At 54.4% G+C, this 23,489-nt stretch overlaps 1 protein-coding gene across 1 annotated transcript; it reads left to right on the top strand.

Moving 5' to 3' along the window:
• The first annotated feature begins 9,094 nt into the window (after positions 1-9,094).
• On the top strand, positions 9,095-23,123 carry PRRT1B (proline rich transmembrane protein 1B). The gene is made up of 4 exons (XM_047768741.1): positions 9,095-9,331; positions 19,621-20,096; positions 20,829-20,972; positions 21,902-23,123. The coding sequence occupies exons 1-4, from the start codon at positions 9,322-9,324 to the stop codon at positions 22,049-22,051; spliced, it is 780 nt and encodes a 259-aa protein (XP_047624697.1). The 5' UTR covers positions 9,095-9,321; the 3' UTR covers positions 22,052-23,123.
• Positions 23,124-23,489: the final 366 nt, after the last annotated feature.

Raw genomic sequence — 23,489 nt, forward strand, 5'->3', positions numbered from 1 at the left:
TTGGGCCAGCGCCAGCGCTAAGCCCCCTGAGCTGGTCGGAAACTAGAACTGGTTTTGCTGCTTCGTGTGCGGTCACCTTGAGCGCGGCTTCACCTCTGCACCTCCCCTTCCCGCTCAGCTCCTGCCTGCATCATCAGGGCCCGACCTCTCCTGGCTGAGCACAGCCTTAGCCCTGCCTTGGCTCGCCCTCACTTCAGCCCAGCCTACACACTGGCCACCTAGCACTTTTTAGTGTTTCCTAACACTGTCACCTACCCGCTTCCCCGCTAGAGCCTTCCGTGGCTCCCTGCTGCCTCTGGCAGCAAGTTCCTGGCTTCCTCAACCTTGTGGGCAGAAGTCGTCTTTTTAGACTCAGGCAGGAGGCAGGCCGTGAGCCAAGAAACAGCTGGGTTCCACCTGCACCCTCAGTGCCTGGCACAGAGAAGGCAAATACGCATTGACTCAAATTGCGTATTCCCCCCAATGGTATCAAGACTTTCTTTGCAGGTCTAGCTCCTAATGCCTTGTGAGCTCTCCATGAATATTTGATGATGTTGCAATTTGATTCAGGAGAGACTATTTCAACATGGGGGCATCAGGTGAAGTCACTGCCCATGTGACTGCAGAGGCATTAACCCATCTCGGGAAGGGTCACAGGACAGTTCTGCTGATCAGAGAGGGTACAAGGAGACGCGGGCCTCCTGAGCCCTGGGACCTGGGCAGAGGGAAGCTGATGAAAGGGCAGCTGACCAGTGTGGGAAAACCACCCCCTAACTGAGAGGAACTCTAGCTCAAAACAGGGAGGTCCATTCCCACGCTTCCGGGCAGCACGGTGAGGTTGGACACCAGGCTCTGCCTCTGCTGAGTGACCTTGGCAGTGATGTGGCCATGGTGTCCCTTACATCTCAGATGTTAGGGGTGAATGTAATGACTGAAATTAACACATACAAATGGAACCCGGGGCACCCCATGGTGGCAGAGGTTCAACAACGGACCACAAGAGGAGTTCCCGTCGTGGCGCAGTGGAAACGAATCCGACTAGGAACCATGAGATTGCGGGTTCGATCCCTGGCCTCGCTCAGTGGGTTAAGGATCCAGCGCGGTCATGAGCTGTGGTGTACGTTGCAGACGCAGCTTGGATCTGGTGATGCTGTGGCTGTGGTGTAGGCTGGCAGCTGTATCTCTGATTGGAACCCTAGCCTGGGAACCTCCATATGCCGCAAGTGTGGCCCTAAAACAAACCAACCAAACAAAAAAACCAGGCCAAAGAGAAATTGAAGTAGAGAAGTCATTCTCGCAGATCTTGAAGGAAGGCTCAGGCGTGGCTGGAGGGGCGTGACAGGGAGGTGGAGGCAGAGTGGGGACACAGAGGCACGCTCCGGGGCACACGCCTTTATCAGGGTCACGGGTGGAGTGCTTTGGGGTTCTTGGCCCAAGGCTGTGTTGGTGTGTTTGAACCAAAGGAGCGAGCAGGGTTTGGGGAGCGGCTTGGAGGGTCTCTATCTAAGGGACATGTGAGGGGAAGGCGCGGATGGCAGGAGAGCGTTGACCACCAGGGCGGACGTTGGCTTGGGACTCGCAGGCTGCTCTCTAGGGCCTGCGCGTGTGTGACGGGGCTAGTGTCAGTGTCGGGTCTCTGCAGGCTGCTCGGCCAAACTAAATGGGTGCCAGGCAGCAGGGCCGTGGAGGGCCTGAGCCAAACTCTTGACCAGGAAATGCCATGAGGCTTCCATGCCAGAAGACACACAAAGGGCCTGGTGTGAGGCCCAGCCCAGAGAAGGTGCCTGTTCTGTGTAGTCATTTCTGTGTTTGTTTATGTGACATCCGTTCCTCACAGAGTCAACTGTATTAACTCTATTTTCTTTTCCTTTCTCTCTCTCTCTCTCTTTTTTTTTTTGGCAGCCCTGTGGCACATGGAGTTCCTGGGCCAGGGATCAGATCTGAGCCACAGGTGTGACCTGCAGCACAGCTACGACAATGCCCAATCCTTTAACCCACTGTGCCAGGCTGGGGATTGCACCTGCATCCTGGTGCTGCAGAGATGCCACCCATCCTGTTGCATCACAGCAGGAACTCCTAACTATATTTTCTTATTTGGGGTATTCTTGATGCTCTGGCATTTGGGGGCCTTACAAATCCTTCCTCTCCCAAAGCTAGCCAATCCTCAGGGATGGCAAAGGGAGCCCATCTTTCATAGGCAACGCAGCCAATCCCCAACCACCTCCCATCTAACCCTACACACTCCCACCAAGCCCCAGGCACAGACAGCCCCCCGAGACCCTCAGGGTCTCAGTGGGGTCAGCCCCTTCTCCTGGCTGACTCTTCCCAGCATCCCTTCCCCAAAGATGCTTCCTCCCCAGCTGGACCAGGCCAGTGTTCTCCAGAGCTGCCGCATTTCTCCTGGAAAGCACGGAACACAGCTACAGTTAAGCAGCAGATTCGACAATCACCACTTGATGTTTGTTCCCAGTTCTGCCTGTTCGGCCAAACCTCTCTGCCACTCGCAGGCAGCATCTCTTCTTGCCAGGTGAGCAATGGGCTCGAGACTCATAGGTTTGGTTTTCTCAGAAGCAGGTGAGGCAGAACTCTGCGATGCTCTGCCCTGTCTTCACCACCCCCCACCAGGTCAAGTTCACAGGAGCCCGGGAACCTCAGCTCTCCATCCCCATCCCCGCAGCCCCGCCACCTGCAAAAATGTCAGTTCATTCCGGTCAGGTCTTTAAGCTTTTGTTGAACACGAGCTGGAGCGCCATGTTTAAAGAGCTAACCAGGTGCCTGACGCCGTCAGAGCGTTTTTTCTTCTTCTTTGTAGGGCTGCACCTGCAGCATATGGACGTTCCCAGCCTAGGGGTTGAATCCAAGCTGCAGCTGTGACCTACATCACAGCTCACAGCAACGCAGGATCCTTTAACCCACTGAGGGAGGCCAGGGATCAAACCCGCATCCTCATGGATACTAGTCGGGTTCTTAACCCACTGAGCCGTGATGGGAACTCCCAGAGCATTTACTGCCACTCTCCTAATGACAGGTAGTAACCCCTGCTCCCTGCAGAAAATGCACCTTACACACAAATAAAACTGGTTATTCATAACCCCTCACTCAGGGGGTTTGTATTCTGGTGTTTGCTCTCTGGTCTGACATGGCCATCACAAGATAGCCTGAGGTTAAACAAGGCTTGGTTATGTACCTTAAATAGCAGAAAAGTCTCACACCCTCTGTCAAAAGTGCAGAAATAGCAGGAGGAAAACCACACATCACCAGCGTGGGAAGTAGTAAAGCTGATTGTGCACCCCAAAAAGAAGGTTCTAGAACCGAGAGCACTTCAACCAAAACATGGAATAAGGCTCAGGTTACGCTATCATAAAGCAGCTTGTATAGGCCCTTTCGTCTTTGCCGGGATTGGTTACAATGTTAGAATTTTCTTAAATGACAAGGTCTAGTGGGTCAGTGGCTGCCTCACACCGGTTCTGGGAAAGCGTTTCGGTTGGGCTCACAATGTCCAGAGCCACAGGGAAAAAATGACCAGAGTCAAGTTAGTCTTGCACAATAAGCTACATTAAACTTCATCTGGCTCAGCGGCTGCTGAACCAAACGTGAGTTGGTCCGCCTGCGTACAGCAAAGCCCATCTCCAGACAGCGGGTCGTTCGCGAAGCAAAGTGCCATGTTTATCGCCGGGCATCAAGCACGGAGACCAGGCAGCCAGGACTTAAAAGGCCCCGACTCCCTGAAGGCTTTCAAAGAAAGGGTTTTAAAGACACGTGGCGAGCGGGGCGGGGGTCGCGGGGTGTGTGATCAGTGCGTGGACGTTCTTCTGATTGGTCGATGGTGAGGTCATCGGGCGTGGGCGGCGTCAGCCTCCCCGGTTCCAACCGGTCTGGGGTCTCGTGCTTGTGGGCAGCGGAGGGGTAACTTCTTCCGCCCGGTGGGGGTTTCAGTATCTGCAAAACAACTCCAAGGACGTGGCTCAGAGTATTAGCTAAAGCCCTTGAGGAGGAACTAAAGATCCTTGACTTTGTTTAATGGCGAAACTATTATTATTTTGTCTTGCTTGACTGTTTCCCTTCCTTTCCGCATTTTCTCATTTCTCTGATGAAATTTATTCTTGGGAACTCGGGGAAGACCTAGGAGGCAAAGTTTTCCTACAGACAGGAGGCAGGCTGAGGACAGGGAGTGTGTGTTTGGGGGTTTCTGTTCTGGGAAGGCTTCAGAAGCTCCTGCTCTCAGTTTTGTCTGCTCAGAAAACTTTCTTTTACTTTCCTTTTTTTTTGTTTTTTTTAGCGCTGCACCTACGGTATATATGGAGGTTCCCAGGTTAGGGATTGAATCAGAGCTACACCTGCCGGCCTACACCACAGCCACAGCAACGCCAGATCTGAGCCGCGTCTGCGACCTACACCACAGCTCATGGCCACGCTGGATCCTTAACCCGCTGAGCAAGGCTAGGAATCAAACCCACATTCTCATGGATCCTAGTTGGGTTGTTATCACTGAGCCACAGTGGGAACTACCGCTCAGGGAACTTTCAAAGCTGGTCTTTGTTTTTTGGTTTGGTTTGGTTTGGTTTGGTTTGGTTTGGTTGTTTTCAGCCACACCCACAGCAAGCGGAGGTTCTTGGGCCAGGAACCCCCACAAACGGCAGTGACAAAGCCTGACCCTTCACCCGCTGCACCATCAGGGAGCTCCCGGGCTTTGTTTTTTATTTTAACAAAACCATTTTCCTAGCGGGGAATTAAGGAGCAGAGAGATGATACGGCTTCTCCAAGGCTTGTGCCTGCAAGCGAATCTTCAGTCAAGGTAGCCGAGCTGCCAGTCTGCACACAGACTCGGGAGGGTGCATCGGTGCTGTTCCAAGACAAGATGGGATTTGGCCCCCAGGCCGTGGGGGAGGAAGGCCCTCATCCTCATCGCCAGGGGTCGAAGCCGGGTTGCCCATAAGGCCAGGAGAGTTTGTGCTTCTGGAACTGGCCCTGTGCATGCGCATGCGGCTAGAGCCTGAAAGGGACTGTGGTTTGGGAAACTGGAACAAACCGCCTCCCCGGGAGTTCCTGTCGTGGCTCAGCAGTAATGAACCTGGCTGTGGGCCTGAAGACGCAAATTCAACCCCTGGCCTTGCTCGGTGGATTAAGGATGTGACATTACTGTGGCTGTGGCGTAGACTGGCAGCTGCAGCTCTGATTGGACCCCTGGCCTGGGAACTTCCATATGCTGCAGGTGCAGCCCTAAAATCAACAAAAAACCCACCACCTGAGTGGCTCTGGGTAGTGTCCACCCCAAGAGAGTGGAGGCTGACAGCCTGACAGCACGTGGGCCACCCTCATGGTGCCGAAACTCCAAGTGGAGAAACTCCCCAAAGATGGCTCACAGTGGGTGACTTGCACAGGCGCCACCTGTTTCCCACGTCTGTCTTGTTTCCCACGTCTGTCTTGTATCCCACGGTACATGCATGGCACACACAGGGTGCCTTTAGGAGGTACCTCCTGCTGACCGTGACCTCATGAAGATGCCAAAGTCATGAGAAAATCTGCCTCCTGTGCAACAGTCAGCAGGTGTGGCACATGAACCGAATCGCAAAGAAGAAACTATAGCAATTTGGAAAGGATTTCAAATCAGGTCTCTGAAAGTGTCTGAGAGGTCCTGTCGCAGCTGATCGGGTCACAAACCTGACTCGTATCCATGAGGATTTGGGTTCTATCCCTGGCCTCGCTCAGTGCGTTAAGGATCCAGCATTGCCATGAGCTATGGCAGATCTCGCGTAGGCTCAGAACTGGCGTTGCTGTGGCTGTGGTGTGGGCTGGCAGCAGCAGCTCCGATTGGACCCCTGGCCTGGGAGCCTCCATACGCCACAGGTGCCGCCCCCAAAAGACCACCACCACCAACACAAAGTGTTTGGCCACCAAGGGCAGCACATAATCCTGGACTGGATTCTGTCCTGGCTGAGACAAACTAATCAAACAGACCACTAGAAAAGACATTACTGGGTTGTTTGTTCCATTCTTGCAACTTTTCTCTGAGTCTGAAATTATTTTTTTTTTGTCTTTTTTTTTAGGGCTGCACCCACAGTGTATGGAGGTTCCCAGGCTAGGGGTCTAATCGGAGCTGCAGCCACCAGCCTTCGCCAGAGCCACAGCAACGCCAGATCTGAGGCGTGTCTGCGACCTACACCGCAGTTCACGGCATCGCCGGATCCTTTAGCCCACTGAACGAGACCAGGGATCGAACCCGCATCCTCATGGTTCCCAGTCGGATTTATTTCCACTGTGCGGAGCTTTAAAATATCTGCATCGCCTCTCTTACCTCCTAGTTGCTAGTTACTTTCCCCCATTTGTTTGTTTATTTGTGTCCCTTTCAAGTGAGATTCTTTCTTCACATCTCTGGGGGGTGGTCCCTGTTCTTGTTGCTGTTTTACAGCGGGAACTTGAAAGACCAGTAGAAGTTCCGAGCGTGTGGGCGAGATTTGTGTGCCTGGGTATTTTCTATCCTTTCTTTTCTTTTCTTTCTTTCTTTTTTTTTTTTTTTGCCACACCTGAAGCATGCAGAAGTTTCTGGGCCAGGGATCAAATCTAAGCTATAGCAGTGACCCGAGCCTCTGCAGTGACAACGCCAGCTACTTAACCCTCTGCACCACAAGGGAACTCCTGGCTGGGTATATTCAGTGTGGAAACCCTGATATTTCTGTACATCTGTTGGTCGTTGCTCTGGGGCTGGTCATGATCCCAGGAGAGGATTCTTTGCTGCTTCAAGGATGAAGTCCTGACTGCTGGCTTTCTGTGAGCACAGAATAAGCCCCACAGCACAGGTTAGAATGGAGACCAGCAAAATTTTTTTTTGCTGGGGGAGTACGCTGTCACTGGCGTTATTTGGAATTACTGTCACATGGTGATTAAAACAGATCAGCTTGTCACTTTTACTGTTGCCTTCAAACAACGCACCTTCGTGTTGGCGGCACCCACGCGGGGTGGACCCCTTCCACCCTCCTGCCTGTGGTGGGTCGGGAACATCCTCCAAATGCTGAGCTCCAGACTATTCCCATTCTTTCTGGGGCAGCTTTTGCTTCTGCTGTCATCTCCAAAGCCAGCTCCCTCCATTAAATATCCTCTGTTTTTGTTTTTGTTTTTTTCTTCCTTCCGTTACTTCTTTCCCTCTCTTCCTCCCTTCCTTCCTTTCCTTCTTTCTCCCTTTTCCTTCCTTCCTTTCTTTCTTTCTCCTGTTTCTTGTAAATACTCCAAGAGGTTTCTGCTTTCCTGGTTGGGTCTGATTGCCTCACTATCAGGTTCTGCTGTTGTCTGGAGACTCTTGCTCATGGTAGATTGTTTCCTTGTGTGTTTTGCTTTGGAGAGTGTGCCGTCATCTTCAGGGGTGCTTTTTCCGTGGGAATCTTGTCAGCTTGGATGGGGATAGTCCCACCAGAAGTGTTTTGCTTTGGATAAATCCCCGAGCTCTTTCCTGGAGCCACTTTTTTTTTTTTTTTTTAAATGGCTGCACCCCAGGCACATGGTAGTTCCCAGGCCAGGGATTGAATCTGAGACACAGCTGCCAACCTATACCACAGCTGTGGCATATGCTGGATCCTTTAACCCACAGAACGGGGTCAGGGATCTAACCTGAGTCCCTGCAGTCAAATTCTTAACCCACTGCACCAGGGCAGGAAATCCCTAATGTTCGTTTTTAAAGTAGGGAGTTCCGTTGTGGCTCAGTGGTTAACAAACCCGACTAGTATCCGTGGGGACTTGTGTTCAATCCCTAGCTTTGCTCAGTGGGTTAGGGATCCGACATTGTCGTGAGCTGTGGTGTAGGTGGCAGACACGGCTTGGATCCAGTGTGTCTGTGGCGTAGGCTGGCAGCTACCGTTCCTATTCAACCCCTCACCTGGGAACCTCCATATGCTGCAGGTGTGGCCCTAAAAAGACAAAAAAAAAAAAAGAATTTTTAAAGTAGGAGGTTTTTTTTTTAAAATTTATTTTATTTATTTATTTATTTATTTATTTTTGTCTTTTTGCTATTTCTTGGGCCGCTCCCACGGCATATGGAGGTTCCCAGGCTAGGGGTCAAATTGGAGCTGTAGCCACCAGCCTACACCAGAGCCACAGCAACGCGGGATCCGAGCCATGTCTGCAACCTACACCACAGCTCACGGCAACGCCGGATCCTTTAACCCACTGAGCAAGGGCAGGGACCGAACCCGCAACCTCATGGTTCCTAGTCGGATTTGTTAACCACTGCGCCACAATGGGAACTCCAAAGTAGGAGTTTTTGGACCACAACAATAGGCTGAATTTGAACCCCACACCCATTGGAGGCACAGGCCTGAGGTTATAACTGCCAGGGGGAATTTATTTCCTCATCCAGAACTAGGCTGTGTCCGACCAGCTTCCTTGTCACCTCCGTGAACCCTGGACAGGTGTTATTTTCTGCTCATCTCTCTTCATCCCAACTCCCTGCTCCGCCAAGATCCAAGGCTTCGTACCCTGTTCACAGCGGGGTGTAAAACTCAAGCCCTAGACCCCTGAGACCACTGACCCACCACAAAGCACGACCACCCCTGCCCTCCCCCTTGCCCGCCCTTGCTGGCATCCTCTTCTTGGCCTCTGGGGATCCCCCTTAACATTTTGGGAGCTCAGCTGTGAGTTAATTAGCTGTCTGGTGTGCAAGTGCAGTCTTTCTAGCATTTCTAGCGACTTCCAATCTTTGAGTCTGGCAAAAATTTCAGGGAATAGAAATCTCACATGTATAAATGAAATATATCTATAATATATAATGTGAAATATATATGTATATATTCTGAAAGAAATGTCTATTTACGTAGGCGGCCCGAGGCATGCGGAAGTTCCCCGGCCAGGCATCCAACCCGCATCACAGCGAACCTAGCCACAGCAATGATAAGGCAAAGTCCTTAACCGGTTAGGCCACCGGGGAACTCCTCACACTCGGTATTTTAAAACCCACGGTCCTCGTTGGCCCCGCAAGTGCCTCCAGCTGTGGGCTCCGGTTTGCCCCGTCTCCACCACTGCGTGGTAAAGACGGTATCTCCCCGTGCCCTTTCCCGGGTCCGTCCAGACCGCTCCCCTGCCCCCACACGCCTCCAGCTCAGCTTCCCGCCCGGGGACCGCTGCGCGCGGGTCCTGGCGAGGTGGGCGGGCGCGCGCGCGCGCAGGTTCGGGCCCCAGCGCTGGGGCGCGCGGGGAGCCACCTGTTGACACACCCGCGGGCAATCCAGGCGGTCAATGATTAACCCGCGGAGCAGCCGGCACCAGGAAACCTGAGCCGCCCGAGAAAGCCGAGCCGGGCCCGACGGCGGCGGGAGGCGCGGGGCGCGGGAGGCGCGCAGCCCGGCTGGTCTCGCCATGGACGCAGGTAAGGGCGGCGGGCCCGCCGTGCGCACCCCCAGCCCGGCTCCCGGGGGTCCCGGGGTGGAAGATGGGGGCGACCTAGCCCCAGGCTCCGAGGCTGGTTCCACGGGGCCCCAATCCGGCCCTGCCCTGGGACGCCTCTCCCTCCCGCCCGGATCTGGGGGGGGCCCCAGGGCTGCTGCGAGAAGTTCGGGCGCCTTGACCGAGCCCCTCCGCCCCGCCGGCGCCCCTGCGGGAGACCTGGGGAGGGGCGGCCCTCGGCGCGGCCCCGGGCGGGCAGCGGGTCCCAGAGCAGTGGCGACGTGGAGGGCATGTGCTCCAGCCCTACGCCCCGTCCTTTTTCTGGTGACTTGGTTCACTCCTCTGGCCAGGCTGAAGTCCTTGGAGCTGGGGGAGGGGTCGACCCCGGCAAGAGGGGCAGAGACGGGGCCAGGGAGGGAGATATAAAAGGCAGAGATGGGAAGAGACCCCGCGGACTCAGGGACCGAGAGAGGCGGGGGGTGAGACGGGGGGCGACACGGGGGGCAGGCGGGGTGGGACCGCGGGAAGGCTCGTTCCAGCGACTCCGGCGGCCCGCAGCGCAGCCAGCCCTGGAAGGGGCGGGGGGCGGTGAACCGACACCTCGGGAGTCCAGGGCTGGCCGGGACTGGGGCTGGGGGTGATCGCAGCGGGGCCGGAGCCGCAGACGTCGCAGGGTCCCGCCTGACACCCCACCCCCACCCCTCAACCTGGGGCGGGGGCGCACCTAGATTTCTTCTGCAACCCGCTGCAGCGAAGAGGGACCGGCCCCGCCTGGTTTTTAACTGCTTGCCACCACCTCCCAGACCTCCAGGAAGGCACCCCCCGCCCCCGCCGCCGCGGGGGCCCTCGAGCATCTCCCCACCCGGTTGCCGCCCCCCCCCCCCCCCGCCCCACGGCTGGAATGTCCCACCGAGGCTCGGATGTCGAGAACCTGAGAACCTGGGGCCACGGGCCGGGCAAACCCGCCAGCAAATTTATTTACTCTGCAGCCCTATCTCCGCGCCATCGGGCCAGGTATTTGCCCTGGCTGCCCGGGGTAGCTGCGGTTTTTTGTTATGATAACTGGGGCAGGGGCTCGGCGGCCGCAGGGAGCACCTCCCCGGCTCCAGTTACCTGCTGTGAGCCTCCCTTCCCTCACCTGTAAAACGGGAGATCGTGAAAAAGGCGCACCTGAGGCTGACCCGAGACGCTGTAACAGCTCTCAGGGCAGAGTCTGCTCACGTGTTCCCAGTTAGGATTTTTAAATGACCATTGCTGCTATTACCCCCACGTTCAAATGAGGAAAGGGAGGCAGGAGAACTGAGTCACCTGCCTTAAGGTCACACAGCCAGAGTTCCCCAAGTGGCAAAGCAGGTTCAGTGTTCATGCAGATGTGATGTCTGTTCCTCAGGGCCTGGCATCTGAGAAATGCTTGATAGCCATAGCTGCTGGTCAGGGCACTGCAGGTGCTACTCGCTCCAGCATCTTACCCGCAAAGCCAACTCTTAGCAGCCCCAAAGGGGTCTGACCCTGCTGATATCATGGTATCTTCATCGGGTTTGTGTACAGAATTGTATTTCTTTTTCCCTTCCTTCCTTCTTTCTTTCGTTTCCCACCCCTCAGTATATGGAGCTCCCAGGCAAGATATGAGATCCGAGCCACAGTCATCACCCAGCTTCAGCAATGCTGGATCTTTAACCCCCAGCAGGGTCGGGATCGAACCCAGGTCCAGTGCTTCCAAGATGCCACAGAATCCATTGTGCCACAGTGGGAGCTCCTCTATTTCTTTCTTTCTTTTTTTTTTTTTTAAATTGACGTATAGTTGATTTACAATGTTGTGTTTGTTTCAGGTGTATAGCAAAGTGAATTCAGTTATATGTATTCTTTTTCAGATTTTTCTCCATTATAGACGATTACAAGATACTGAATCTAGTTCCCTGTGCTATATATAGGTCCTCGTTGCTTATCTCTTTTATTTATTTATTTTTTGTCTTTTTGCCATTTCTTGGGCCACTCCCGGGGCATATGGAGGTTCCCAGGCTAGGGGTCGAATCAGAGCTGTAGCCACTTGCCTACACGAGAGCCACAGCAACACGGGATCTGAGCCGCGTTTGCAACCTACACCACAGCTCACGGCAATGCCGGATCCTTAACTCACTGAGCGAGGCCAGGGATCGAACCCGTAACCTCATAGTTCCTAGTTGGAGTCATTAACCACTGAGCCAAGACAGGAACTCCTGCTTATCTCTTTCAAATGAAATAGTGTATATCTGGTGTTCTTGTCATGAAGCAGCAGAAACCAGGAACCATGAGGTTGTGGGTTCGATCCCTGGCCTCGCTCAGTGGGTTGAGGATCTGGCTTTGCCGTGAGCTGTGGTGTAAGAAGTCGCAGCTGTAGCTTGGATCCAGTGTTGCTGTGGCTGTGGTGTAGGCCGGCAGCTGTAGCTCCGATTGGACCCCTAGCCTGGGAACCTCCATATGCCACAGGTGTGGCCCTAAAAAAATAAATAAATAAAAAAAAGAAGTGTCTATCTGTTAATCCCCAGCTCATAATTTATCTCTTCCCTTCCCCTTCCCCCTTTGGTAACTCTAAATCTGTCTTCTATGTCTGTGAGTCTGTTTCTGTTCTGTAAATTCATTTGCATCATATTTTACGTTCCGCATGTGTGATATCACGTGATGTTTGTCTTTGACTGACCTGCTTCAATGAGCGTGAGGATCTCTCGCTCCATCCAGAATGGTATTTCTGAGCCTAGAACACTAGTCCACAGTAGGCGCGCCATTGAAAACGTGTGGGATTGAATGGCTTGCCTGGTGCCTCTGCCTGGTGAAGTATCCAGAGGGTGGTTTAGAGGGGCTGCTTCAGGTACCAGGGGCGATGGTGGCTTTTGGCTGAAAGCTTCCTAAGTCCGTCAGCCAGTGGCCCTGGGCTGAGTGGAACTCTCACTTTCCCCACAGGGATCGTTTTGTTGTTATTGCTTTGATTAAAAACTCCGGGAGTTCTCTTGTGGCGCAGTAGGTTAAGGATCTGGCGTTTTCACTGCTGCGGCTCTGGTCGATGCAGTGGTGGGGGTCTGATCCCTGGCCCAGGAACTTCCGCATGCAGCAGGTGCAGCCAATAAATAAATAAATAGAAACTCCAGCCCTTGGCTGGGTGGGTCCGGCTGGGAGCTGCTCTGGCACCTCCCCCAGGGATACTCAGGCCATGCCCTCCCCTCCAGTACATCAGCAGCCCTGCAGCCCTTCATGGAGGGCCTCCTAGAAGCGCCTAGCTCTCTGGATCAGACTTAGAAGTCACAGACCTGTCTGCCGTGTGACCCCATTTCTCATTGGCTGTGAGTCCCCCCAGTCTCATGTGTTCCCCAAACTGGCCGGACCCCCCTCCCCAGTTCCTCATCTCCCAGTCTCTCCCTAACCAGCGTTAGCGGAGTGCCTGAGCGCATGCCTCCACGGAGTCCACCCCCACAGGGTGGTCGGGGCCCTGAGCTCCAGCTCCTGATCTTGACACAGAACCTCGCCCTGCATCTGCCAGCCCAGCTCTGCTCTGGGCACTGAGGGAGGAGAGGAAAGAGGCCTGACCAGCCCATGGCTCCTGCCGACTCCCTCCAGATGCAGCCAGGGCAGCTTCTCACCCCCCAGTCCCTCCCCATGGCCATGTCCCATCCTCAGACCCCCTGCCTCCGTTCTGGCTCAGGCCACTGCCCAACCTCTCCACGCTCAGCCTCTGTCTCCTTCCCGCTCTCCTACCCTCATCCGTCCCGTCCTTCCAACACACCCCGCACCCGCGGCCGGAGGAAACTTTCCGTATCGGTTACCAGCGGGCTTTTGTTGTAGAACAGACCTTCCCAAACTCAGTGACTTGAAACAACAATCGTGTACTGTGTCTGGTGATTTTGTAGGTCAGTGGGTAGCTGTGCTGGTTGGGGGCCAGCTCACGGGGTGGGGAGGGGGGCTGGGTGGTCCGGGGATTGGCGGGCTCTGGGCGGGGGCCCCCATTCTCCTCCTCGGGGCCTGTCCAGCCGGTTGGTTCTGGCCCCTGCTGGCAGCAGAAGGATTCCCAGCAGTGGGAGAGCACAAGGCCCCCTGGGCAAGTGCTTTAAAACTTTAAAACATTTTTGGCCCCACCCACGGCACGCAGAAGTTCCCTGGTTCAGGGATCGAACCCTCGCCACAGCAGATCAAACCCTGTGACCTGAGCCACAGCAGTGACAATGCTGGATCCTTAAGCTCTAGGCCACCGAGGAACTCCTAAAACATATTTTTCTTTAAAGAATGTTTTAACTTTGGGGTAGAATTGAAGTACACCAAATTTTTGTTTAAAATGTGCCTTTTAATCAGTTTTGATGTGTTATGCATCCATCAAGCTATTGTTCAATCAAAATAGCCATCTTTATCATGCCCAGAATTTCCCTGTGGTCTCCCTCCCTGCAGCTGTTGACTGGCTTTCTGTCCTTCAAGATGGCCTGTTCCAGGACTTTGCTTTATTTATTATTATTCTGTTGGCCGCCCCGCAGCATATGGAGTTCCTTGGCCAGGGACCACATCTGAGCTGCAGTTGCAACCACGCATCGTCGGCGCAGCAACACCGGATTCGTTACCCCACTGTGCCGGGCTGGGGATTGAACCTGCGTCCCAGGGCTCTAGCGACCCCGCCAACCCCGTTGCGCCACCAGCCGAACTCTTTTAGGACTTTATGTAGATGGGATCACGTAGCCTGGCCTCGGGTTTCCTTTGCCAGGCATGGTGACTCAGCGACCCATCCACATGGGCTGCTGCGTGTGTCCAGAGTTCAGGCCTTTTTATGGCGAAGGAGTTGTAATGCTGGCTGTCACTGCCCAGCACTTTCAGGTGGTCCCCAGCTTACGATGGTTCAGCTTCTGGTGGTTCGACCTGACAGTGGTGTGCAGGTGATGCGTGTCCATGGAAGCCACACGCCGAGTTTTGGATTTTGATCCTTCCCACACTGGCGAGATGCGGCGTGACATTGTGGCCTGTTGCTGGGCAGTGGCAGGGCCACGGCTCTGGGTCAGCCCCGGGACCACGAGGGTAAACCCGCTGTTTACCTACAAACCATTCTGCACCCACACAGCCATTCTGTTTATCACTTGCAGGAGTGTGTTCAATAAATGACATTAGAGGAGTTCCTGTCTTGGCTCAGGGGAAATGAATCTGACTAGGATCCACGAGGATGTGGGTTCGATCCCCGGCCTCGCTCAGTGGGTTAAGGATCCGGCGTGGCCGTGAGCTGTGGTGTAGGTCACAGACATGGCTCAGATCCTGTGGGGCTGTGGCTGTGGTGTAGGCCGGCGGCTACAGCTCCAACTGGACCCCTAGCCTGGGATCCTCCATGTACCGTGGGTGTGGCCCTAAAAAAAAAAAAAGAAAAAGAAAATAACTAAATAATAGGAGCTATTCAACACCGTGTTACCAAATAGGCTTTGTGTGGTAGACGGTTTTGGCCAAGTGCAGCCTAACGGAAGTGTTCTGAGCACGCTGAAGGTAGGTGAGCCTAAGCGCAGGTGTTCCAGAGGTCAGGGTGCCACATGCATTGTTGTTTTTGGCTGCGCCTGTGACATGCACAAGTTCCAGGGTCAGGGATCAAACCCAAGCCACAATAGTGACCATGCTGAGTCCTTAACTTCTAGGCCATCAGGGAACTCCCTAAATGCATTTTTGACTTAAGATATTTTCAGCTTCTAAAGATTTTATCAGGACGTAACCCCATAATAACTCAAGGAAGACCTGAACTCTCAATACTTAGGTGTTTTGTTTTGTTTGGTTTTAACAGCTGTACCCACGGCATGTGGAAGTTCCTGGGCCAGGGATTGAATCTGAGCCACAGCTGTGACCTATGCCACAGCTGTGGCAGCACTGGATTCTTGACCCACTGCACTGGGCTGGGAACAGAATATGAGATGCTGCAGTAGGATTCTTAACCCATTGGACCACAGCGGGAGCTCTCTCTCAATTCTTAACTTTTAAACAACACAGTTTGGTGTGGCTGTGTTTCCAGCATTCTTGTCCTCCTTAATCAATAGAAATGGATAAAAGGGCAGACAAATTCAGGCGAGGCTTTATTGGGGCCCCTGCTGTAGGAGTGAAATGAGCAACTGATTGGTTCCCTTGCTCCCGCCCTCCCTGGGGGCGGGCCATGAGCTGATTCCTTCTATGGGGTGAGGGTAGCAGCAGGTCCAGAGGTCAGGCTGGAGGGGTGGCTTAGGTGGTTTGCCCTCCCCTTTGGTGGTGTCATGCGCAGGGGGGCACTGTGGTACCCTGTTTTCACGTGGTACCCTGTTTTCACTCCAGGCTCTTCAGAAGTGGCAGTTGGTTTTTGGTCTTTTGGAGCCGTGTCCATAATTTGCCCCAACTGGGCAACACACCGTTATTTTCAGTCCCTTAGAAGTTCTTTGTATTTCGTTGTTCGGGGGGATGTTTGTCCCATCGCGTTGCAGCAAAGGGTCCCAGGTCCCAGCCTGTCTCAGCTGCACTGGGTTCTGTGGCTTGAGTTTTTCCTGAGGTTGTAGTCAGGTCATCAGCCAGGATGCAGGCACCTTAAGACTCAACAGAGGCTGAAGGGACTGCCCCCACGAGTTCCCATTGTGGCTCAGTGGGTTAAGAACCCAACATGGTGTCCGTGAGGATGTGGGTTTGATCCCTGGCCTCACTCAGTGGGCTAAGGATCCAGTGTTGCCACAAGCTGGGGTGTAGCTTGCAGATGTGGCTCGGATCTAGTGTTGCCGTGGCTGCAGCCTAGCCTGGGAACTTCCATGTGCTGCAGGTGTGGCCCTAAAAAAAGAAAAGGAAGTAAAAGCATAATAATAAAAAAAGGGGCCTCCCCCAAACTCCTTCACCTGGTTGTTAGCATGTTTGGGGCTGGGCTGTTGGACTGAGGGCCATGCTGTCACATGGGCCACTTCTTCTTGGAGGAGAGAGAGAGGGAGAGAGGGGATCAAGGAGGAGGGAGAGAGAGAGAGACTTTTTCCCATTATGTGTATATATATATATATATATATATATATATATATATATATATACACATATATATATATACACACACACATATATATATAGTTTGTTTTTTTTTTTTTGCTTTTTAGGCCCACTCCCATGGCATATGGAAGTTCACAGGCTAGAGGTCGAGTCAGAGCTACAGCTGCCGGCCTACACCACAGCCACAGCAACGCCAGATCCGAGCTCAATCTGCAAAGTATACCACAGCTCATGGCAATGCCGGATCCTTAACCCACTGAGCAAGGCCAGGGATCGAACCTGCAACTTCATGGTTCCTAGTCAGATTTGTTTCTTCTGTGCCATGATGGGAACTCCTTTGGGGAATTTTTTGGTTTCTGGTCTTAGATTCAAGTCTTTAACCCATTTTGAGTTAACTGTTTTGTAAGACAGTGGTCCAGTTTCACTCTTGTGCATGTGGCTGCCCAGTTTTCCCAACACCATTTATTGAAGAGACTCTCTTTTCTCCATTGTGTCTTTTGAGGGTCACACCCACGGCGTATGGAGGTTCTCAGGCCAGGGGTCGAATTGGAGCTGCAGCTGCCAGCCTCCACCACATTCTTGCCTCCTTTTCGTAAATGAATTGATGATGTGAGTTTGGGTTTTCTTCTGGGCTCTCGCTCCTGTTGCACTGATCTGTGTGTCTGCTTTTCTGCCAATGTCATACTCTTTTGATTACTATAGATTTGTAATATAGTTTGAAACCAAAGAGTGCGATGCATCCAGCTCTGTTCTTTCTCAATGTCGCTTTGGCTACTCAAGTTCTTTTGTGGTTCCATGCACATTTTAGGAGTGCTTCTCCTATTTTTGCGAAAAATGCCTTTGGATTTTTTTTTTTTTTTTTGGCCACATCTGTGGTGTGTGCAAGTTCCCAGGCCAGGGATTGAACCTGTGCCACAGCAGTGACCCAAGCCACCGCAGTGACAACGTCAGATCTTTATTTTGTTTTTGCTTTTTAGGGCCACATTAGCAGCATATGGAGGTTCCCAGGCTAGGGGTTCAATCGGAGCTATAGCTGCTGCAGCAACACCAGATCAAAGCCGCATCTGCGACCCGCACCACAGCTCACAGCAAGGCCGGATCCTTAACCCATTGGGCGAGGCCAGGGATCGAACCTGCAACTTCATGTTTCCTAGTCAGATTCATTTCCGCTGGGCCACACCAGGAACTCCACAACAGCAGATCTTTAACCCACGATATCACTGGGGAAGCCCCCCATTGGAATTTTGATAGGAGTTGCACGGACTCTGTCAACTGCTTTGTGTAGTATGGACATTTTAACGACATTGATTCTTCCTGTCCGTGAGAGTAGAGTATTTTCCCATTTGTTTGTGGTTTCTTCAGTTTCTTTCATTAATGTTTAATTATTTTCAGTGTATAGGTCTTTCATCTGATTGGTTAAATTTATTCCTAGGTATTCTATTTGATAGGTCTTGTGTTCTATTTGATAATGAGATCTTTATTTTTTATTTTTATTTTTTAATTTTTTTTTGTCTTTTTGCCTTTTCTAGGACCGCTTCCGTGGCACATGGAGGTTCCCGGTCTAGGGGTCTAGAATCGGAGCTGTAGCCGCTGGCCTACGCCAGAGCCACAGCAACACCAGATCCGAGCTGCATCTGCAAACTACACCACAGCTCACGGCAATGCCAGATCCTTAACCCGCTGAGCAAGGCCAGGGATCGAACCCGCAACCTCATGGTTCCTAGTTGAATGCGTTAACCACTGAGCCATGATGGGAATTCCCTGATAATAAGATTTTAAAAAATTTTCTTTCTGCTATTTTTATTAGTATGTAGAAATGCAGTGGCGTTTTGTCTATTGATTTCATATTATGCAACTTTATTGAATTAGTTTATTAGTTCTAACAGGGTTTTTTTTGGTAGAGTCTTTCGGGTTTTCTATATATGTCATCTGAACTAGTGACAGTTTTACTTCATCCTTTCCAATTTAGATTCCTTTTATTTCTTTTTTCTTGTCTAATTGCTATGGCTAGGACTTCCAATCCTATGTTGAATAAAAGTGGTGAGAGCGAGCATCCCTGTCTTGTCCCTGACCTTAAAGGTAAAGCTTTCCCATTTTTTTACCATTGATATGTGATATTAGCTGTGAGCTTATCATATATGACCTTTGTCATATTATGTTGAGATACATTTCCTCTATACCCACTTTGAGAGGTTTTTTTTTTTTTTATCATAAATGGATGTTGAATTTTGTCAGATGCTCTTTCAACATCTGTTGAGATGGTCATGTGTTTGTCCTTCATTTGGTTAATGCAATGACCGTATTGGTTTTTGCAGATGTTGAATGATCCTTGCATCCCAGGAATAAATTCCAGTTGATCATGATATACGGTTCTTTTAATGTATTGTTGAATTTTGTTTGCCAATATTTTTTATTGAGGATTTTTGCATCTTTATCAGGGCTATTGGTCTGTAATTTTCTTTCCTTGTGGGGTCCTTTGCTAGTTTTGGTATCAAGGTAATGCTGGATTCATAAAATGCATTGGAAAGTAGTCCTCCTCCTCCCTCCCCCTCCCCCTCTCCCCTCCTCCCCCCTCCACCTTCAGGACTTGTTGGGAGCAGCTGGGGTGCCTCCAGAGTGTATGGTGTGGATGCTGGAGGCCAGGGCCAGGGCTGAAAGGCAGCTGGATGCCTCTGAGTTTCCCCTTCCCCTACCCCTTTCAAGCTGCTGGGTGGGCTTCTCTCCTCGCCCCTCCCTGTCCCTCTCCCACCACATTCATGTTTCTGTTTTCTCTCTCCCCGTGGCCAGTAGGCCCTTGGCCCTTGGTGACTGCCCGGCTTTTTGTGGTCACTCCATTAGCCAGGGTCTGACCATTCCAGAGCCAAGAATCTGATTGGCTCAGCTTATTTCCTCAACCAGCCCCCACTGGGTGGTCTCAGCACAGCCTTTGTGGGGGCCACCCTGGGCTGAAGCTTCATCTCTGGCAGCAGAGCCCCTCTGGTAGAACCCTGGGGGCAGAACTGCCTCTAGCAGGGGCAGTCTGGACCAGAGGCTGGCTGGCAGGCAGGGGCAAGGCCTGCCTTTCATCCCAGCAGGCCTGTATTGGCTGTGTGACTGCCTGTCTGAGCCTGGCTCTTGTCCCATTGTTGTACTTCGGGTGAAGGTTCAAGAGCCCAGCTTGGAGAGGCTGGGTGCGGGCTACACAAAGGGCCGTGGTCATTGTGACTTTCTCCTGGGAGGGGCTGTGCTTTGGGGTTTAGGGGGAGGATTCCCACCTGGCCTGATGGAGTCTGGGGGCTCACTGCCCCTGCTGTTTCTTCCTAGGAGCAGACGTGAAAGGGGGCAGCAGCCCTGCAGCCTCTGAGGACCCCCAGAGCTCCCCTCGGCCCGAGCTCCCGCAGCTCCCATGCCGCCCACAGCTCCTGGATGAGGACGGAGGGCCCAGCAAGGAAGCGGCCACGGATGGAGGCAGCGCCCCAGCACCAGGGGAAGCCCCAGCCAACCCCCCAGCTGACCCCCCGGCTGAGGCCTCCTTGGGGCCCCCGGCTCAGGCTCAGGCCACGGGCGAGGCCCAACAGGCACCCAAGGCGACGGCTGGTGGGGTCCCCAACATCGGCTTTGTGGGCGAGCCTCCACCCTACGCACCACCTGACCCCAAAGCAGAGCACCTGCTCTACCCGCCCTTCCCGCAGCCCGTGCTCTTCCCGCCAGTGTCTGCGCCCCCGGCCCTGTACCCGCCGCCGCCCTCGCCGCTCTTCCCTGCGCCTGCAGTGCAGCCTCTCTTCACGCCCTTTCCCGTGGTGAGTCAGCCAGCGTCACCCTCCACGACCCCTCACCCCTCCCTCCATCCCTCCCTGGGTGGGAGAGTGTGGCACACGGGTGGTGAGTCACCACAAGCATCCCTGCGGAGGACGCCCGTGTGCCCAGGGGAGGAAGAGAGAAGGGCTCCCTCAGCCTGGGGGGTGGGCGAGCAGAGGAGGCTTTCCAGAAGTGGGGGGCATTTGAGCTGGGTTCTGAGGGATGCAAAGAAGAAGAGGCACAGCACAGGCGTTGGAGGGTGGCCAAGCCGGGTGTGTCCTGGGAGGATGCAGGTAGGTTCCACTCGGTGGGGAGGGGAGGCGGAATCCACTGTGAGGGGCCCCAGGGCCTTTGAAGAAGATAACTCGATTAGATTTTTAGGAAAAAACAAACCAAAAAAACTCCTGGCTGCCTGTGGGAGAGAGCACGGAGGCCCCCGTGGTGGGGACCCCAGTGAGACCACTGAGACACCGGTGGCTGGACCCTGGGCTGAGCCGTGTGTAGAGGCAGAAGCCAGGGGACGCCTGGGGACTGAGTGACAGGCTGGGGGTGCTGGGGCCGGGGGAAGAGTGGGTGGAAGGGGGGCCTTGACCTGCCCCTGGGCGACCTGCAGCCTCACTGGGTGGGCCTTGGCAGTGGGTGGAGTGACAGCCCCACAGCCCTCGCTGGCTGCATCCCCACCCTGCTGTCCGGAGGCTGGTGGCCTTACCACGCCGTGGCCCTCACCCCCACAGTACAACAGCCCCGTGGCCGGTGTGCCAGCCCCTGCCACGGCCGAGCCCAGGCCCCTGCCCAAGGACTACATGATGGAGTCCGTGCTGGTGACCCTCTTCTGCTGCCTGCTCACCGGGCTCCTCGCCATTGTCTACTCCCATGAGGTAGGCGGGGGTGGGAGCGGCCCCCCGTACAGCCACGCGTGCCCCTTCCTAGTACCTAGGTCCCCAGGGCTTGCCCCGCAGAAGGGTGGCAGGAATTGCAAAATCAGTGCCCAGTTGCCTGGGGATGGGGGGGCGTTGGTCTTTGCCCTCTTCTCCTGTCTCTGTCTCCTACTGCTCAAGCTGTGCTCTGGAAAGTTCGACTGAATCATTCACACCTGAATGAGTAAGGCCCAGGGAACTGTCCGTCTAGCCGGGGCTTGTGTTTAAGGGGGTCTGGACTCCGATCCATCCGTCCACCCACCTGCCATCTCTCTGGTCTCCAGCCAGTCACCCATCCCTCCACCTCTCTGTTCATCCGTTAATGCGCCCATCTGTTGGCCCCCCGTCGGCCAGCCCTCTCTGTCCATCTACCCTCCATCCCCCACCCGTCGCCTCCTCAAGATCCCTCCTTCTTCGTCCCGCCTGCCCTCCTGGTGGGTACCGACCACCACCCGGCCGGGGGTGAGGCCCGTGTGAGGACATCCCCATAGAGCAGGAAGGCCCTGGGGCTTCTGCTACGTGGGGGCGCTGGAGGCTGCTGCCTGCCTCTCCATTCTGGCTCCACCACCAGCTGCGTGGCCCTAGGGTGGGTCACTTAACCTCTCGGAGCCTTTGTTTCCTCATCTGCAAAGCAGGGGTGATGATGACAGCAGACTCAGGGTTTTTGTGAGGATTTTAGGAGACGAGGCTGAGGGTGTAGGTCTGTGCCAGGCCCGTGACAAGTGCCCAAGAGCTGGCAGCCAGCCCCTCATGGCCCCTGCTCCTTTGCGAGCGGTGGTCCGGGCAGGCCCCCGACTCTCTCGGGGGCAGCTTCCCAGTCGGTGCACTGGGGCGGCTCCCGGGAGGGAGGGGGTGCTCTGCGTCTGCTCACCCCCCCCTTCTCCTTGCAGAGCCGCGCGGCCCTGGGCAGGGGGGACCTGGCCCACGCTGAGGAGGCCTCTCGCAAGGCCCGCTCGCTCGTGCTCTTCAGCCTGCTCTTTGGCGTCTTCGTGTCCACGAGCTGGGTCATCTACGTGGTGGTAGCGCTCTACCTCCCCTGAAGGCTGGTGGCCCCTCCGGGGACGCCCGGATGCCCAGGCACTCCCGGCCTGGCTGGACTCTCTCTGCGGACCTCTCTCCCTGCCAGTGGACATCTGTCCCCTGGCTGGGGCCCAGGTAGGGGCCAAAGGAAGGTGGGCTTTGCAGCCCTCGGCACACCCGCAGCTGGGCCTCTGCCCCTGCAGGTGACCTCAGGCAGGTGGCCCCTGCAGGTGGCCCCCAGCCCTGGCCTTCACCTTATCCCTGAGAGACCAGCACCCTTGCTGTCCTCAGAATCGTCTGGAAGGACACAGCAACCCCCAGGCTCCATACCCTGGCCTAGCTCTGTGTTCGCAGGACAGAGCCGCTGGTCTTGGGGGGTTAAGGAAAGTGGCCTCTTCTCATTTGGTGGCTCCTGCCTGGTCCTTCTGTGCCCCAGCCCCATCCAGGAGGCAGGCTCTCTCCAGCTGACTCCACTTCCAGAAACCAAGGCCCTAATGTCTGGTCAGTAAACGAACAGTGCCCTGGGCAGAGCTTCTCATTGCTGCTTCGGGGCCACTGCTGGTCCTGGCGCAGTTGAGGGTGAGCTGGAAAAGCGCCTGTCCACACCGGGGCTCTGGGGCTCCCATGCCGCCCCTTGGAGATGCTGGTTTAGCGCCATGTCCGGCTTGGGGAGCGCCCATGGCAGGTGGAGGTGCTGGGTACTGACGGCGGGGATTTCTGTTGGGTCTTTCGTGGCCAAAGGTGATGGGCGAGCAGGGACGTCCACCTGCTGGAGGCGGGGATGGGGCCCCTGGCTGAGCCGTAAAAGACTGGCAGCCCAAGTTACACCAGGTGCTTTCTGAGCACCTGCTCTGTGCTGGTCCCGGCCCTGGTGCCAGCACTGGGAGCTGCAGCTCCATCTCAGCTCTGGAAGTGCTCCAGGAGCTGGAGAGATGTGGCTGAGGAAGTAAGTGAGCAGGGACAATGCTTGGGGCATGAGAGGTGGCCTTCTGGTCTGGGACATGGGGCTGGTTCAGAATTCGGATATCAAGTCCTAAAGTGGGAGTTCCCCTTGTGTCTCGGGTTGAGAACCTGACATACTTTCCATGAGGATGAGGGTTCCATCCCTGGCCTCGCTCAGTGGGTTGAGAATCTGGCATTGCCAGGAGCTGCGGCATAAGTCTCAGAGGCTGCTCGGATCCAGCATGGCTGTGGCATGGGCTGGCAGCTGTAGATCCGATTCAACCCCTAGCCTGGGAACTTCCACATGCTGCAGGTGCGGCTGTAAAAAGAAACAAAACAAAACCCTATAGTGCATGATCGCCAGGAAAAAGGAGGAGGAAACCGTAGTTTAGGAATCAATAGATGCCAAGAAGTACTATGTAGACCCTAACAGCCACAGCTGCTCCTGTTACTAAACTCTTACGTAAAATCAGACGAAGGGAGTTCCCTGGTGGCCTGGCACTTAAAGGATCTTGC

This window comes from Phacochoerus africanus, chromosome 2 (genome assembly GCF_016906955.1).
Source record: "Phacochoerus africanus isolate WHEZ1 chromosome 2, ROS_Pafr_v1, whole genome shotgun sequence".
Lineage (NCBI taxonomy): Eukaryota > Metazoa > Chordata > Mammalia > Artiodactyla > Suidae > Phacochoerus > Phacochoerus africanus.

Coding starts and splice junctions, on each gene's coding strand:
- PRRT1B (XM_047768741.1), top strand. Junction 20,097..20,828: donor TCTTCACGCCCTTTCCCGTG/GTGAGTCAGCCA, acceptor TCACCCCCACAG/TACAACAGCCCCGTGGCCGG. Junction 20,973..21,901: donor CCATTGTCTACTCCCATGAG/GTAGGCGGGGGT, acceptor TTCTCCTTGCAG/AGCCGCGCGGCCCTGGGCAG.